Raw genomic sequence first — 18,319 nt, 5'->3', positions numbered from 1 at the left:
TTAAAATAATTATAATTATTACTTAATTTTGTTACAATAACACTAAAATAAATATATTTGATTTTTATAAACAAAATGTTCATTTAACTATTTATTAAATGCGAGATGCCCTTTCAATTTTTTACTTAGTAGAATTTACATAAAAAGTCAGTATCTTATTTTTGAGCTACTTTGATTAAAGTTGCATGATTTTTTGTTTCGACTAAAATATGTCGTTTTGTTTTTTAAGATCAGTTAAGAATAAAGACGGAGTTTTATTTTAGGCCCTTTTTTTCTATCAATTTTTTTTTAAGTTCTAAAGTGCAATTAAATTTCTTAAACGACAAACTGTAATGTAGATATTAATAAATTCATAATTAATGATGAAACGGATAGATACGATTTGGTTGGGCTTTGGGTTTTGCAGTTGAACCGGTGCGAATCAATTTGGTTCAGACTCTGGTTTGGCTTTTTCTAACAAACCGGGTATCGGAGTCGGTTTGGGTGATTTCGGATTCGGATGTAAAAAGCTGGACCGGTCTGGAAGCTGCTCATGATCTTCCAGAGACTTCCAGATTGAGGCGAAGAAGCTTCCATTTTCTTCTCAAAAGTTGCAGAGACGCCAGTTCTTCGCCCTTTGCTTCTTATAAACTCCTCGTCTCTCCGTCGCAGTTTTCATTTCAATCAAGACGAATCGAAGCCGAGGAAGACGATCCAGATCCAGATCCAGCGAGGTGCAGCCATGGATGTGAGGATGGTTAATCTGGATGGCCCTCTGTTTTCTTCTCTGCAGCACCTGATCGACGCACCCGACGAGATGGAGAAGGCGATGGGCGCGTCCTCCCACGCGTACGCCCGCGACGCGAAGGCCATGGCGTCCACTCCAGCCGACGTCAAGGAGCTCCCTGACGCCTACGTCTGCGTCGTCGACATGCCCGGTCTCAAGCCCGCCGACGTCAAGGTCCTGGTCGAGGACGACCGCGTCCTCATCGTCAGCGGCGAGCGCAAGCGCCAGGACGAAGAGGGCAACGCCAGGTACCTGCGGATGGAGCGCCGCGTCGGCAAGTTCATGCGAAAGTTCGCCCTCCCCGACAATGCCGACGTGGACGCCGTCTCCGCCGTCTGCCTGGACGGCGTGCTCACCGTCACTGTCAAGAAGGTGCCCCCGCGGGAGCCCAAGACCGTGGACATCAAGGTCGCCTGAGCCGTCCGTGATCAGGTCATCGATCTCACAACATATTCCTCCTGCTGTTTTCCGTGTTTGTTTTTGATGGCCTTCTTTTCTGGTGGTTTGGGAAGCTCGATCAATAAAATGTAGCTATGCGTTTTGTAGCAATGTCTGTGGGGATTATGAACGCAGTATGGTTCGGTAATCAATCTCATTGAGATTTGTTCGCATTAATTCCTTACAGACATGAATCCGAAAGAACAAACGGATTGAATAAAACCGAAATAAAATCGTCTCTGCTAATCTTAATCAATTGTTAGATTCCCCCTCCTCTGCCGCCGCTAGGGTTTCGTCGTCGTGCGAGATGAAGGACGGGAAGCCGAGGAAGGAGAGGAGATCCGGCGGAGCAAGGAGGAGAGGAACGGAGACCGGCGCCGCGAAAGGGAAAGTTTCCTTCTTTTTTTTAATTGCACATATTCTTATTGATAAAGTAAATTGAAACAGTTGAGCGCAAAAAAGGAGAATATATACCAAAATAATTCGATAGGCGGTCAAATCGACTGCGAGCTCATAAAGTCGCCAAGGGAATCGATCCGCCCACTTCGTTCTCCGGAATCGCCGCCATGGCCACTGCTCGCAACGCCTCCCACGGCTCCACTACTGCCCTCCTCAACTTCGTCGCCCTCCTCTGCTCCATCCCCGTGATCGGTGCCGGCATATGGCTGTCCTCGAAGCAGGACAACGAGTGCGTCCACCTCGCCCGGTGGCCCGTCGTCATCCTCGGCGTCCTCCTCCTCCTCGCCTCTCTCGCCGGCTTCGTCGGCGCCTACTGGAACCGGCCCGCGCTCCTCGCCGCTTACTTCTCCTGCATGGCTGCGCTCATCGTCATCCTCTTCTCCCTCGTCGCCTTCGCCTACGCCGTCACCGCCCCCGACGGGTCCTACGCCGTCCCCGGCCGCGCCTACCGCGAGTACCGCCTCGCCGGCTACTCCGACTGGCTCCGCCACTACGCCCTCGCCCGGTGGCCGGAGATCCGTCTCTGTTTAAGTGCGTCCGAGCTCTGCCGGGAGATCGGCCGGGACCGACCGTACCTCACCGCCTATCAATTCTTCCACACCGAACTCTCCCCTCTCCAGGTGATTATTACTCTCTTACAGATAACACCCTCTTATTTTGTTTATTTTTATTTCCGATAAAACATCGTGTTTTATCAGTAAATACAAAATATTTTTTAAAAGATCACTTTCCCAAACGGCCCTCTTTGGATTTTGATTTTTTTTTTTTAAAAAAAAAAAAAGCGTATACAGTTTGATATTTCTAAAAGAACGTATTTATTTTTTAAAAAAAAACCTTCTTATTTAATTTTTTTTAAAAAAAAATCTTCGGCTAGTCGGAAATCACACGAGAATTTTTGAAAATAAGGAGAGTATTCGATAAATCACATTAAATAAGAAGGGTATTTTGAAAAAAGAAGTGCGAACTTTAAAATATATAAAACTTAGTGAGCTTTTTTGGAAATTTTAAAATTCAAGTCCATCCTTCGGAAAATATTTTTGTTTTGAAGTTGAGGGTAGAATAGCAAAATATATAAAACGAAATTCCTCTTACACTGAGTGTGCTACTTGCCGCAGTCCGGTTGCTGCAAGCCGCCGGCAGTGTGCGGATACGAGTACGTGAACCCGACGCTGTGGGTGAACCCGAGCGAGCCAGTGGCGAGCTCGGATTGCCTGATGTGGAGCAGCGAGGACGGCCGCCTCTGCTACGACTGCGCCTCCTGCAAAGGCGCGTTGCTGGGGAGCCTCCGATCCGAGTGGCGCAGGGCCGCAGTCGTCCTCGTCATCGCCGCCGTCCTCTTCGTCTGGGTCTACGCCTTCGCCTGCTGCGCCTTCAACACCACCCGTAAGTAGTAGCAGCGTTCTTTCAGCTGGTTTTTCGTTGCCTCAATAAATAGAATCCACACCAACTCGAACGGTGCAGTAGTATTTATTTACCTATTTTGAGTTGTACCTAACAAATATATAAAAATTAAAAGAACCTTCTAAATAATATAAATCGTCAAGAAAAAAAAAACAATTCATCAACTATTTTGTATCTAAATAGTACAACAAAAAAAATTACCTTCATCCTCCTGTCCAAAACTTGATAAGATGAATATTAAAAATGTGACATTCACGTTGATTTTCTATAGATTTCACTCCAACCTATAATACAAATGGTATCAGTGTCGAGTCAGGAAAGGGATCTCCGACGATGATCCTTCGACGTACAAATCAGTCTCCGACGAATAAGAAAAAGAAAGGAGCGGAGCAACAAAAAGGCTGTAGTGCAACAGTAAAATATCGCATACTTCCGTTGATGTTTGGACTCCCCTTTATATAGAGCTCTGGTAGCGTGTGTGTACGTTTCTCAAGGCAAGCATGCATCTCAAAGTTTTTCCTTGAAAAGATCTGTCAATAAAGTATCTTTGACATAGTACCTTAACGGTTCAAGCATATTTTAAAGTGACAGTGAAAGTTTCCGTCGTACGATCCTCTGTCTGACTATGTCGTTTGTCAACAGCACTAGCTCCCAAAAGGATATCGAAAGATAGCCTGCTATGTCTGTTGCTTGGCCGAGTGGAATAGTCGCTCGGTCGGAATTCCACCGTCCGAGTGTTATCTGTTGCTGGACCAAGCGGGATAGCTGCTCGGTCGGAATTCCACTCCACATGTTCTGTTGTTAGGCCGACCGGGATAACCACTCGATTGGAAGTCCACTGTTCACATGCTCGGTTGATGTCGAGTCTGCTATTAGGCCGAGCGAAAGAGTCACTCGACCGAAGTTGAATCCTGTCAATGCCAGGCCTTGCTGTCTGGCCGAGCGGGGTAACCGCTCGGCTCAACTTCTGAACGTCGTTCTCCCTTGAGCGTCGATTATTTGAATGCTCCCTGTGTTGAAGTCAACGACGGGTCGGAGCCCTCTCCCCAATCGGAGCATGATCCGTCCGATCGGTCGATATCGTCCACTTATCAATCGTCTTGACTTTGACCTCCACCGTGACAGCAGAGTAGGGCCTCTCAGCATCACCGCATCACTATCAAACCATAATATTTTTTTTCTAATTTGGTTCAAAAAACATAAATTTTATTAAAATTATTTTAAATTGATTAAAATAAAATATAATTAATTAATTATTATAATAATATTGGATTAGCTTGTAATAGCTAATAGAGTAGTTATTAAATATTTAATAATTAATAGTGTGGGAGGCCTTTTATAAACTCTACAATCCAGAAGTCCTAACGATTCAGGATTGATTGACATAGAATTTTGTAATAGAATTGGATCTGAACCAACTGTCTTCATTGATGTCCGATGAGCAGCAACAGAGGGGTCGTATGGGAGAGCGCGAGAAGGTGGCGTCGACGGCTTGTGGATGGGGATGGGAACGCACGAAGGTCTCTAGTTTCTCACGACTTGCGGAGGGAGACAGCGATGAGACGCCATCGATAATGTTCTCTAGCTGCTTGATGAGGAAAATGGGAGCGGGAGCAACGACAACGCCTCACGTGAGTGAAGCCCCAAGGGGAGTAGTGGCAACGAGCATCTCGTCAAGTGAGGAGAGGGGAGAGGAGATGAGAGTGGCATAATTGCAAAAGTGACTATGTTCACCCTCAGGGCATCCATCAACCCGTCTTACGACCAATACGAAGTAGGTAAATCACGAATGACTACTAGCCCTGGAAATAGTGACTAACGCATGAGAAAAATATTCACCTCAACTATGTCAAAATTTGAATCCTAGACTTCAAGTTGATAGTACTTCATGCTAATCACTAGATCATCCCGAGAGAACAAGAGCAGCATAGCGAATTGACAGAGAGAAGAGATGACACAATAAAATGATTTTTAACTTTTGGTCTATAATTAACATTTTATTTAATTAATTCAATCTATTACTTTCTCATAATCTAATGAAAGTATCCTATTAAAATACGTATAAATTTATTTTAAATTTTAAAATATATAAAAAAATTGTTGATTTATTACATATTTTCTATATTATTATTATTATTATTATTATTATTAAATTTATTTTTTTTAAAAAAATACTCAGCTATCATGTTTTAGTTTTATCCGACCTAATTTTGATCTCAAATCAATCATACATTGGATCACAATCCTGCAAACTATAAACTATGACCGAAGGTAAGGGACACTATTATAATAGATTTATTGTAATCTAATGGTTAAAATTTTAACCCCCACGGATTATTACAGTTGATATCTATATGAACATTTTCTCCAATAAATTTTGGGATTAATTTTTAATAGGTATAAAATATATTTTTATAATTTATCTATTTACATCTTACCATAAAATCATAATCATTTATATTAAACTGTTTAGAATGACTAATATCACTTTTACTCTAATACTTCAGAGGCTGGATGCACTTTCAATTTTTACTCCATAATTTATATAAAAAAATAAAAAAGTATTTTTAAATAGTATCGTATTTTTGAGCTACTTTGGTTAAACTTGCATATTTTTTTTTAATTGTTTCGATTAAAATATGTATTTTTTTATTTTAGTTAAAAAGGCTTTAAAGGAATGCATCCTAGTGGTGTAGCAAGAATTTACAATTAAAAGTGAATTAAGTTGGCCATGGCATGCTGTTGAGGTGATGCTCAATCTCGTCATCTCGTTGCAAGGCCGTAACCAAGGTAAGATTTTACTGTGAGGTCACGACCAAAGCAAGACCTCGTTGTGAGGCCGCCACGAAGTCATCGCTAAGAGATGAGAGGGAAAGGGAGAAGATCGAGCATACTGACAGAATGCATTCTGGTATCGGAGATCGAAGAGGAGAGGGGTGCAGTGTGCGAGAGATCAGATAGAAAGTCGATCAGAGAGGAAGATTTTAGGACGTTGGAAAGAAAAATCGAGAATGAAAATCTTAATTAGAAATTCAATTAGTGACGGAAATTTAATTCAATCGTTAAAATAGCGATAAAACTTATTTTGTTGCTAAAATAATGATAAAATTAAATTTTTCATAGTTAATTAAATAGGTTAAATAAGTATAAAGATGGAATTGACAATAAAATTTAATTTTTATTTCTAAATTAGTAGTCATAATTTATTTCGATCATTAATTAGCAATGGAAATTAAATTTCATCATTAATTACTCATTTTCTTGTAATGAATTATATATAAATGATATGATTTAATTGATTAAATTTTCAAACAATCATCAATGAAATTTATCAACTTCATGTAACAAATCAAACATTAAATGCATGGGAGATCTCAATATTTGTAAGTATTTGATATACTTGCTTATCAAATAAAAATATAAATATAAGAAAAATTAACCTTATATTTTTACAATACTTAAATTAATTTAATCAAAAGAGATAAAGTAAGAAAATTTTACCTCAACCAAAAAATATTTGTTGTGGAGCGTCGACGAAGCGACGACGGCAGTGCTGATAGCGAACGACAGCGGTGCTGGTGATAGCGACGTGCGATGATAACAACGTAAACAACGGCAAAATCAAGTGTGGCAGAGGATTTTAAGGGTAAAATTAGGTTTAGAGAAGAATAGTAAAAGGATTATGAGACGAAGAACAATGGAGAGAAAAAATGGAGAGGGGATTAGGAGGAAGAAGAAAATATGGGAGGGGAGACAGGAGGGGAGAGGGGAAAAAAGTATTGAGCAATGGGGAAGAAAAAAATATATATCAAGAGAAAAACAAAGGGTTGGCGGATAGAGAAAAAAAAGCAAGGTTCGGATTGGTGTTTGTTTTAATTGAATATTTTGTAAAAATATCTTAAAATTTTAAAAATATGCAACTAAATCTTTTTAAAACAATTTCACTCTATTAATTTTTATTTTCCATAAATTTCAAAGGGGGGATGTGTCCCCATGTCCCTTACCAATCGGACGGTTGTGGCATCCTTGAGATGTCTGCAACATCTCTCGTGATGTGAACAGAATTCTTGAAATGTGATTTAATCCATCCGATCAATGAGCGGGACAGATGGGACACGGGAGTTCGGAAAAGAGGATCCGAACTCGGGCGGTCATACTCTCCTCGGCCTCATGTAGCTACAACCCTAATCCTATGGATCTTAAGATTAATTTTCAACATGTATAAAAATAATTCACTGGGTATTTGAACTCCCATATATAAAAAGTCGCTATGCTAAAATAAATATCCCTGTGATTTCACTTTCAAAGAATGTGCTTTGGAGGACTGTTGAAATGACTATTTTATTTTTTTGCTCCAAGTTTGTAGTAGTTAATTATAGATGCTTACAATAACATGGAAATAACAATATATTTGGGATAAAATATTTGAAGGAGTATGCTTTTTGAATTTTCTTTTTTTTAAAAAAAAAAAACATTTTAAAGGATTTATATAATTTGAGGGTCTTTTTTATTTTTAGCCATAACAAATCTGATTCTCCTCCTACTAATAGAGCAAACATAAGGTCTTAAATTTGAGCTAAAGATTTTCCTCGGTCCCTGTGTAATTCACCCCACCTATCACATGTTCACTCAGGATGCTATGATTTATCTCCCTCATAATAACTTTGGATCGGATACAACAGGGACACTGGGGACGAACGATTTCACCTTTTGCCACAGGCATAAGGCATATATCTGTCCATGAGTCACTCCTGAAAACTTACAACCACTGAGCATACGAAGGTGGCACCGCAGGAGTATCTTTGGCTTCCAGTTGGGTTCCGTGAGCTCGATTTAAAACAGTGAGGCCTTAAATTTAAGGTTTTTTGTATATAAAAAAATTAAAGTGATTAATTGGGAGTTCAAGTTGGCACAAGCGATTAATAAAATAACTACAATTTTTTTTAAAAAAAAAACAATGATGTGAAGTGGCACATTTGATTGAAGAGATAAGCCTTCGGTTCGGAAATAAAGAATAAAGAACATACCAAGGTTTTACTCTTATTTTAAGGTCCCCAATTTATTTTTCTGTACGGCGACTCCACTATTCCGAGTCTTCCTTCCTAATTCATCCCTAGAAATGCAAATAGCATCTCATCGAACGGTCAACATCCCACTTAAATATGTACTGCCACTGCACCATGAGTGAATGCACCATGCCTAAATGTCTTGCAACTGCACCATGATTGAGACTCCTATGAGAATTTACGAAAAAAAAACTTATTGTTGAGAGTATTTTGTTGATTAATTATGAGTTATTGTTGCTCACTAAGTGAGTTTTAAGCTTTGGCAATGACAATAAGTCTTTTTAATCGCCCATCGTTTAAAACTTTGTTTAGGACCCATCGATAACACTACCGCTACATGAGCTCCTATCATCGTTCTAGTCTCATTATTCTATTTATCATCACCTTCAAGATGCTTTCATCGTCATGCTCGTCTTCAACCTCAGCAGTCTTGACAAGTATAAGCTGAGCAGATCGATCGAGGACTCTTACAAGGGCGGGCGAGCCTGAATGCTGCTTTCATAGCTAACAGATAACAAATCTGAAGTTACAATGATTCGAACAGATAGTGAATCTGAAGGAGATCATACCTTTTCGAAACCTTTTTGACTGAAATGATCCAGATAGTACAATACAGGGGGTGGCAATGAATCTTTCCTGTAACAAAGAGATTGTTCAAACTAACAAATTTGAGTCAGATACATGCCATGGAGTCGATTCATGACTAGGAACTAAGTCAGGAACAAAGCTTAAAAGATTCGCCATGAATAAAATCTAAAATCTGTCAGATGTATGCTTGCAAAAATGTAATAAACACTTTCTCTAGGGCAATTCTTGAGAACGAGAGCTGTAAACAGTTTAGTTTGAGAGATCACCATCATGTAAATCTCTGCATCAGTGAATTGATTGAAGCTCCGTAACAATAACTCATTTGGTGTAGGGGTGGTACCTGCTCCCATAACCTCCTCGGCCATTGCCATAACCACCATACCACCCACCATATCCGCTCGGGCCACCGTACATATTACCGCCGTTGAATCCCCCACCTCCATACATGTAGCCACCATAGTTAGCTCCATAGCCGCCGCCATAACTTTGGACGCCACCGTAGCCGTAGCCTCTCCCATAACCATAGCCTGCACTTCCTCCACCATAATACATATCGTATTGACCACCACCATAACCATAAGAGTTTGCTCGGTATCCACTGCCACTCCTGCTGTGAGCATCATAACTAGCCCTCTCGTTCTTTCTCTGATTGCCACTGGACCTCTTTGGTTCAGCCCTCTTGATTTCAACCTGCAGTTGAAATAATTGTGTTCGAAATCCTTGAGCAGAAATAAGGAGATTTTTTTTCATATTTCATATTCTAGTTCAGTCTCCAATAAGCCTCACTATAACAAACTAGAAAAGCAAAAACAAATATCATTTATCGACTTTTTTTACACAAGATTGTCGCCCTTCGTCAAAATAAAAAAATAAACACAGCCAATAATGAAAAATGAAAAGTCCAAAAATGGAAATAGATTATCGTATCATGGCACATGGTTTTTGCGAGACTTAAATTAAACTACCATCTTCATTAGACAGTTCGCAGCATTTTAAGTCCATGCGATCAGATATTGTCATAGAACTAGAATATTTTCTTGTAAACTTATGCGACAAATCTATGATTGCAGTAACAAAAACTGTGTAGTTTTGTCTCTTAAATCTATAATTTTTTTCAAAAATATTTTTAGTTTAAACTAAATTCTTGTATGTTAATGCTGTTTGATTAAAATTATCTACCAAAACCCTGATCATAATGTTGGCAATTATTTGATCTCATCCTTCTTTTCTCTCTCCTTTTCTATTACTTCACATTTCTTTTGTCCATCTTTGCATTCAAACACGTCATTCCAAATAAAAAATGATAAGTAATTAAGTCCAATCTAATGGCACATATGCAAGATTTCAAGTTTTAAAATAATATACTTGTTGTGTGACAAACATGGAAAATAATAATCTGTAAGAATATATGTGCAATTTTGCCTAACCAAACTATTCGAGAACTAGAGAAGGAAATAACAATTGAAAACTTACTTGCTTTCCGTCGAAATCATGCATCTTGCCTTTGGAAATAATTTTATCAACAGATTCCTCATCTTTGAAGGTGACAAAACCAAAACCTCTTGATCGGCCAGTAGCATGGTCAAACATTATTTGGCGCTCAACTACTTCACCATATGAGGAGAAGTGCTCCTTAAGCTCATCTGAAATTTGTTTTATTGTATTAATAGTTCCCAAGATGGGCTACATTTCATAACAAATAAACCCTCTGACCTTCAGTTAGAGATGTGGGTATCCCTCCCACAAAGATTTTCTTCGTCTTGATTCCTGCTTTTGAAGGCATTTCTTCCCTTGGAACTGTTCTTTTAACTTCCACCTGAGCATATAATTGATTGCAAAATCAATCAGTGAAGATCATTAACACAGTGACGGCTTGAAAAAGATATTTGCAAATATTCAAAAGAACCCACAGTTCTCCCATCTATGACATGCTCATTTTCCAAAACCTTGTCTATAATAGACGGATCAGCAAATGTGACAAACCCAAAACCTCTTGGCATAAGGGTGTTCTTGTCCTTCATTATGACCGAATCAGTGATCTCGCCATACTTGCTGAAATGCCTACTGAATGTTTCTGCACCAGTCAACAAGATAAAAGGGGCTGGCAGTTAACTCAATATATGAACCAGGAAAAGTAAAACACAGTGCAAAATGAAAAATTCAATAAACTTCTAAATATGATCAAAGTCAACCAAGATAGCCTTCTTGGTATCCAAAGTCATCAGTTCTCCATATAGTTATTACGGTTAAAATACCAAAGACAACAACCATAATTTGTTAAACCTACAGCTCTATCCTAATTAAATTAATTCACACACTTCCAATTCTCTTGGCTTCCAAAGGTAATAATATAAAAATTGATAATTTCTTCACTGATTATGACAAACATGAAATATGGTGTGATGGATACTCTGTCGTTTGTTTCTTTAATATGACAAAAAAAAAAGTATGCATGATGATTAGAAGAACACATCCTTTTGTTGAAAATGGAGTTAAGCCATCTTAAGCTGTTCCAAAATTAGATTTACCCTAAAACTGTTAAAGAAAGAGTAGTTTCTTTGTTCCTAAATTTCAATTTGACAAGAATTGAAAATTTCTCTGAAGGTTTATGTCCCTAACTTATTTGAAACAAATGTTATTACTCGCTATTTCCATCTTTCAATCAAGCGCATACTTGAAATTTTTCATAATGGAGTCTCAGATGAAATTCGCTGTAGTCTCTCTTATGCAGGATCTTCAATACACCATCTTATTCTCGGTTATATACTCCTAAAGACAAAGACATCGTATGAATCCCAAAAGAGTGAACAAATACAACGACAAATTAATGAACTTTTAAAAGAATAATTCAAACTGAAAAAACATGAGTCTTTATGGCATTACCACACTTCTTTTAACGAAAGATGGTTCCTTCCAAATGTATGTGGATTGTGAATAGTAGAGTAGTGAAAGAGTATCATTATAATTACTGCTTATTTCATACCGCCTTCCTGACTTGATCAACTTCATAGCGCTTCGATATTTTTTTCTTGAATTGATTTTAAGGACAATGAGGAACAAAAAAACAACTTCCAAAAGACAGATAAAAGATGGCAATGCCTTTGGTTTCTAATGCTTTTAGTACTTCTCTGAGACTGATGAACCATCTTTTTAAATCTCATTAGCAAATTTAGAATTATTTGCTTTTATGACATTCTTGTCTATGACAAAGATAAAAGAGGAGTAACTGTATCATCTATATCTTAGTTTTAAAATTTAAAGAGAGCAGAAGGTTTTATGTGGATTTGATGAAATGGTCATTCTTGACAAATAATATTAAATTCTTGGACTGTGTTATCTATTCATAAGGTATTAAGATATGTCCTTCTAAAGTGAGAATTATACTCTCGTAGCCTACGTCAAATACACATTGAACTTCAGAGTTTACATGTTCTTTCTTCTTTTTATCATCATTTCATCAAGAACTTTAGCTCTATTATTTCTCAAATCACTGAATGATTAAAGGGTGAATCTTTGTTAATAAAAAAAAAGGCTTAAAGAAGTTTTAAAATTATCAAGAAGAAGGTGGTCAAAGCCTCCTCGACTTCAACCAAATGTTTGAAACTCATTCTAAGCCAAGAAGGTAAACCCATTACTTCCTTTATTCAAAAGTTATTCAACTCTCGCAAGGATTATTCCACTATTATTCAACCATAAACACAATAAAGATATCTCTTACAAAAAAGTTTACTTTTTTCCTTCAATCATGAGACTTTGAAATATATCAATGGACAACACAAGCTTAATTATAGCCATAACAAATAACTGGAATTTCTTTAAGCATATATTTCTGTAATCAAGTACAAAGCAATTGCTTTTAATCAAGTAGATGATATCCTATGCTGAAGACATTCTTTGCCAACTAGTATGCAAGTGAAAGTTGAGAATTAGAAGTGCTGAAAGAACTTTAGAGTGATGATTTCTATTTTGGTGAAATTTGGAAAGTATGGCAAAATGACCTTTCCCAACAATTCTTGATCCAAACTGATTTTCTTTTCAACATAATCTATTATGCATTTTTAATTGTTTGTTACATTGTTTTGTCATCAAAGAAGCATACGAAGGTGAACTTACGCATCTAAAGGAAGACTTAATGGACCTTTTGGTTGAGATGGAACCTGACATTGCTACAGTGGTATTTCTATTAGTGGCACTTAAAGATGTCAAACTTTATATTAAGAGATGCCAAACTAATCATATTGCTATACACAGTACCAAATTACCAGCTTCTGCACACCATTGTCAGTAACTAATGTACCATGATATGAAGTAAATATTGATTTTGTCTTAGACTTGCATCTCCAAGGAAAAATTCCTCTGTTATGGTGATCAAATTCTAGAATGAATCACTTTGTTCCTTGCAGGGAAAAATTTGGATGCATTCATATGCTAATCCGAAGTTTGGTAGACACTTTTGGCACACATTATGAATAAAGCTTGGTACTTCAATTTAGTTCCTTTTATCTTCCACAGAATTTATCATTATCATACTCAAAATGTTGGACAGATAGAAATTATCAATCAAATTTAAAAAATCTTTTAACAAAGTTGGGTAAAAATCTTTGCCAATAGGATTTAACTGTAGCTCATGCTGAATTTCTTTAACAAATAAAACAATTGGTCAAAAGTCCCCTTCAAGTGCATATGGTTGTAGTCAAACTACCTCTTGATTTAACTTTTCCTACCACTCAAAATTTTAGTACTGATGATAAGCAAACAAAGAATATCAAGAAAATACATTAGCAAATTCATGGAGACATCAGTAATCATAATGGAAAATATAGAGATATTGCCAATAATCACTACACACTTGTTGTTTCAAAGTAGGCGGCCTTGTTTAGATCTATAACACTTTCCTCAAGGTTGTTATAGCAAACACAAGCCTCCTGCAGATAGGCTATTCAATGTTCATTGAAGACTTGGTGAAAACCATTACAAGATCGAACTGAGAATATGATGTTCAGTACCTTTAATGTTTTTGAACTTATGCCAGTATGAAGAAGATGATAAGAATCAAGATGTAACCTTGAGGTGGAGTTCTTTTTAATTGAGGAAGAATGATGCTGAAGCAACCAACTCAGTCTCAACCCTTTGGATCAAGCTACTTTGTTAGAAGTTGAGCATTGAAAAGAATCTCTTTTGAAAATATGTTACATGCAAGCATACTTTTGGCACTTAATAAATTTTATATTGTAGTGACAAGGATACATGATGTGCATGGGTAAGCCTCGGTGTAAAGGATCTTTTGTATCAAATCAATGAATGAAGCTTGCACACTCTTTTGGATATGATTTTTTTCATGTCTATTGAATAAGTTGGACTTTTTCTCGTCCTTGAACATTAAGTTGGGTTTCTTCTTTCCCTTGAACATTTTGTTGGGTTTCTTCTTTCCCTTGAACATTAAGTTGGGTTTCCCTTTCCCTTAAATATTGATGCCTTCAAAGTTGCCACTTTGTCTCTTCTTGGTGATTCCTTCTAAGGAGAAGTTTTCCCTTGGTGACTTTTGGATACCTAATTCAGTGTTGACCACTAACTCATCATCCACTTGTCCTATGCCATAGCTTGTATTCTTGAGTGTAAATCTAACATTCTAATTTTTCAAGAAGAAATTGTCATGCAAATTTTGTAGTATACAACAACAACAATAATCAAGTCTTATCCCACTAAGCGAGGTCGACTATATAAGCCCTCCTAGCTATTGAACACTATCCCCTACTATATCATCTTCTATAATTAAATAATATTATAGTATAAGCTAATTTAATTCCAACAGGAAGATATTAAGCATTTTAAATAAAATTTTGAAGTTTAAGAATGAACAATATTAATAAATGATCAGTTCAATGTTTGGATGCCCTTGGATATGGATCGTGTAATGGGATGGTTTACCGACTGATCGCCATAATCAATCTTTGTCTTCTTGGTTTTATGACTTTGACAGCCTCAGTGGTAAGGATAATTTGAGGCTAGTTGGGATTAGAGAACCTATCAATCTAGGAAGTTTGATTTCTTTTTTGTAAACTAATCTTTATTGCATTATTCCAGCCATTTAAATACAACTACTAACGATCCTTCCCGACAAAGGAAGAAAACAAACACCGAATAAGAAAGGTTTTATTTTTACTAAAAATAAAAGATACTAGACTCAATCCTGAAAATAAAAGATACTCGACTTAAATAAAAATCAATTACTATAGCTGAATCAATTCTCTTGATATGCACCTTTTCTAAATATATCGTATTTGATGGGCTCCAGATTCTCTTTTGTTGCATGGACTTGCCCACGGTCCATAACATTACTCCCTCCCTGAAAAACAGTTTTGTCCGTAAACACAAATGAGGGGTAACGTTCCATGATAGCTACTGCATCTTCCTATGAATCTGCATGGTTTGAGTGTGGATGCCTATGGAAATTTCAACTCTCGACATGGTCTTGTTCATCAAAATTTTTTAATTCCTCGAGCTAGAAAAGACATTTGCAATGGTGACCGGGAGTGTAAAGTTCATCGCAATTAAAACAAAGGCCCTTGGTACATCATTCTTCCATTTCCTCCCGATTTAATCGTTTGATAAATGGTTGCTTCGTTGGCTAGATGGGGGTGCATCACGATATGATGGTAGATTCAAATCGTTTAGAGCCATGTTCTTCAAGAAGGGCAAAACTCATAGCCGATGTGAGACCTTTTGGGTGGCAAAGCTCGATTTCCACAGCGATGTGATCTTGGAGGCCACTTTTGAATATTTGAACTTCTTGTTCTAATGTTAAGGAACTCGCTCGTGCCGCCAATTCTTCGAACTTTCGCTAATAGTCTTCCACGAATCCTGATTGTTGAAGTTTGGTAAGCTCGCCCAATTTGCGGCCCAAACCTCATATTACACTAATCTTGAAATTCCTCCCATTGAATATGAGGTTGATCACGTTCTAGTTTGATGAACCATAATTAGTCATCTCCCTCAAGATGGAACGAGGCTAGGCCAACCTTTTATTCCTCCAGAATACGTTGATGGCGAAAAAAATGATCACATCGATTGAGTCATCTCAAAGGATCAAACTGACCATCATAACATGGGAAATCCAATTTCGAATACCGTGGTATATATGAGGATCCCTCCTCATGGCCATGGTACCCTTTCGAGCGGTGCCCTTGTGTGTCAAGATGATTGCTGCTTTCTTCACCTTGATTGTTGTTGTGTGAGTATAGCTTAGAGAAGACTTTGGACAATTCCCCTAGTTGAGTGTAGATGAGCTACTGTTGTTTTTCATTGGCCGCTTTGTCCTCTTGGTAAATTTTGAGAAAAGCATCAAAACATTGTTGAAATGCTTGTGAGTCACCCATTACGATGAGCTCTAATAACAATTTGTTATGCCCTTGGATATGGATCGTGTAATGGGATGGTTTACCATCAGCGGAATAATCTTTGTCTTCTTTGTTTTATAACCTTGACGGCCTATGGTGGTAGGGATAATTTGAGACTCGCTGGGATTAAAGAACCTCTCAATCTAGGGGATTTGATTTCTTTTTGTAAACTCAGTCGTAATCTTTATTGCATTATTCCATCCATTTAAATACAACTACTCATGATCCTTCCCGACAAATACTAACTAAGAAAGGTTTTATTCTTATTAAAAATAAAAGATACTAGACTCCTACTAAAAATAAAAGATACATGACTTAAATAAAAATCAATTAGTGAATCAATTCTCTTGATATGCACCCTTTTTTCTAAATTTCTCATGTATTTGATGGGCTTCAGATTCTCTTTTGTTGCATGGGCTTGCACACGGTCCATAACAGATGTTTCAATGTTTCATCATTAATTTAAAATTAATTGTGATTACATATAAATGAGGCTTGAATTGCACAAGAACGCTCCTCTAGAAATGTGGGGCCATGGTGCCCTAGAGCAACTTTTGCATTCAGCAATGCTTCTTACCCAACATAAAAAAATGTTCACTTAAATATAGACACACACGACTTTCAAAATATCATTATTTTATATCTTAATAAAGCTTGACAAAATCAGGTAATGTTGCATAATTGACTGATAATTACAAAGTGTGAACTACTGATAAGACATTACACAAATATATCATTCTTAAGATCTCTCAAGTAACAAGTAATCAGTCTTCATCTGCAAGCATCATGACATGACTTGCATATGCAATAATAATCCTTTTTATTTTATAACAATCTATCGACAAAAGCCTTATGCCCTAAATAACTTATTTAAACCATACGAGTAAAAAAGGAAAGAACTAGCTGTTTTTAGCTACAGGTTGAATCACCTGTCTTGACTCTGATCATTTTTCTTTGGTAATTTTATATATCAGTAAAATGTGGCTAGTCAATCAATAACATAAATCAGTGGAACACAACACTTCATCAAATTAAGTCGGAACTCAAGTTATTAAGACAATTTTGCAACCAGAAGATCAACCTCATGCCTTCATCAATATCCTACTTAACAAGACTCAATTACCTGAGGAAAATTCTCTACCAGACTAGGAGATTGTTATAGATCCTTGGTGAATCATGCTTCCATGACACTAATAATCTAAACGTTTGTAGTCAGTAACAAAAAACTACTATCAATCTTGATGGGGAAATCACAAAAATTCTAAATCCTTGCATGTACAATTTGATTAAATGAAAACCGGTTGTTTAAGCAGATTCAATAAGCAATTGTCATTGGCAGTTTGCACGTGGCTTTGAGAATGTTTGATTGTTGGTAACAGTAAGATCAATTTATATTTTACACAATATCTACAGAAGATATTGCATGACAAAATGAATAGCTTCACACAAAAAAAAAAACAGCCTAATAGAAATGAAAACATTAATTTACACTGCATCATTCACATATCCAATTTTTAAGGCATTTGATAATAACAATTGATAAAGAATTTTTAATTTAATTCTGAAGTTCTAGTTTTATAGTCAAAAGGAAACAGAAACTTCAAAATGAAACTCATTGATTACTATCGTTATTGAAACAAGTTATTTCCCCAAAATTAACACAACTAAATGTTGAAACAAATGCAAGTAACACCAATTAAGCAAAGAACTTGCTTGAAATAATCAAACTAATGGAATGATGGATCTCAAGGGGGGCATACCTTCCGTAGTGTCCCAAGCAACACCACCGACAAAGATTTTTCTGCCACAATCAGAAAAGGAAAAAAATAAAGTTAATTTCTGTGTTCTATATCAACAAGTCTTCCTGGCAGCATCAACACATGCTCGTCCAGGTTGATCTAAAATGTGTATCAAAACTCCAAGGATCAAATCACTAACCCTGCTGAAGAGGTAGCAGCATCAGCTTGCTTCATCTCCTCTTCACCGTTATCCACATTTTCCGATCTCTTACGCGGTGAGTCTTCTCTTCTATCTCCAATTCCAACACCTTCTCCTTCCCCTGCGCTACGATCGAGGCCTCCGCCTCCCATTTCTTCTTCTTCTTCTTCCTCCACCTTCTTCTTCTTCATATTCCTCGACCTCCTCCTCAATCTCCTCAACATCGTACTGCACTCGAACTCGCCGCCGACCGTCTTCTCGTTCCC

The 18,319-nt window shown here is 37.3% G+C and overlaps 3 protein-coding genes across 6 annotated transcripts; 2 read left to right on the top strand and 1 right to left on the bottom strand.

Moving 5' to 3' along the window:
• Positions 1-571: 571 nt before the first annotated feature.
• LOC122056703 (17.8 kDa class II heat shock protein-like) lies at positions 572-1,648 on the top strand. Of its 2 annotated transcripts, none has more exons than XM_042618780.1 (2): positions 572-1,198; positions 1,468-1,648. In XM_042618780.1, exon 1 carries the CDS (start codon positions 722-724, stop codon positions 1,181-1,183), a length of 462 nt encoding a protein of 153 aa, XP_042474714.1. In that variant the 5' UTR covers positions 572-721; the 3' UTR covers positions 1,184-1,198; positions 1,468-1,648. The 2 variants fall into 2 exon arrangements, with proteins under 2 accessions (XP_042474714.1, XP_042474713.1); XM_042618779.1 differs by having other exon boundaries at positions 573-1,198; positions 1,493-1,648.
• A 121-nt stretch (positions 1,649-1,769) lies between these two features.
• On the top strand, positions 1,770-3,639 carry LOC122056702 (tetraspanin-2-like). The gene is made up of 2 exons (XM_042618778.1): positions 1,770-2,283; positions 2,779-3,639. The coding sequence occupies exons 1-2, from the start codon at positions 1,771-1,773 to the stop codon at positions 3,052-3,054; spliced, it is 789 nt and encodes a 262-aa protein (XP_042474712.1). The 5' UTR covers position 1,770; the 3' UTR covers positions 3,055-3,639.
• Positions 3,640-8,696: 5,057 nt separating this feature from the next.
• On the bottom strand, positions 8,697-18,277 carry LOC122056701 (heterogeneous nuclear ribonucleoprotein 1-like). Of its 3 annotated transcripts, none has more exons than XR_006133360.1 (7): positions 18,054-18,277; positions 17,876-17,916; positions 10,629-10,792; positions 10,432-10,534; positions 10,192-10,361; positions 8,985-9,408; positions 8,697-8,789 (listed from the first exon to the last, which is right to left on the bottom strand). XR_006133360.1 is itself a non-coding variant. In XM_042618776.1 (6 exons), the coding sequence occupies exons 1-6, from the start codon at positions 18,275-18,277 to the stop codon at positions 9,037-9,039; spliced, it is 1,074 nt and encodes a 357-aa protein (XP_042474710.1). In that variant the 3' UTR covers positions 8,798-9,036. The 3 variants fall into 3 exon arrangements, 1 of the variants encoding a protein (XP_042474710.1); XR_006133359.1 differs by having other exon boundaries at positions 8,697-8,766; XM_042618776.1 differs by lacking the exon at positions 8,697-8,789 and having other exon boundaries at positions 8,798-9,408.
• Positions 18,278-18,319: the final 42 nt, after the last annotated feature.

Source organism: Zingiber officinale, chromosome 3B (genome assembly GCF_018446385.1).
Source record: "Zingiber officinale cultivar Zhangliang chromosome 3B, Zo_v1.1, whole genome shotgun sequence".
Taxonomy (NCBI): domain Eukaryota; kingdom Viridiplantae; phylum Streptophyta; class Magnoliopsida; order Zingiberales; family Zingiberaceae; genus Zingiber; species Zingiber officinale.
The sequence above is the reverse complement of the archived record's forward strand: the minus strand, read 5'-3'. Positions and strand labels throughout refer to the sequence as shown.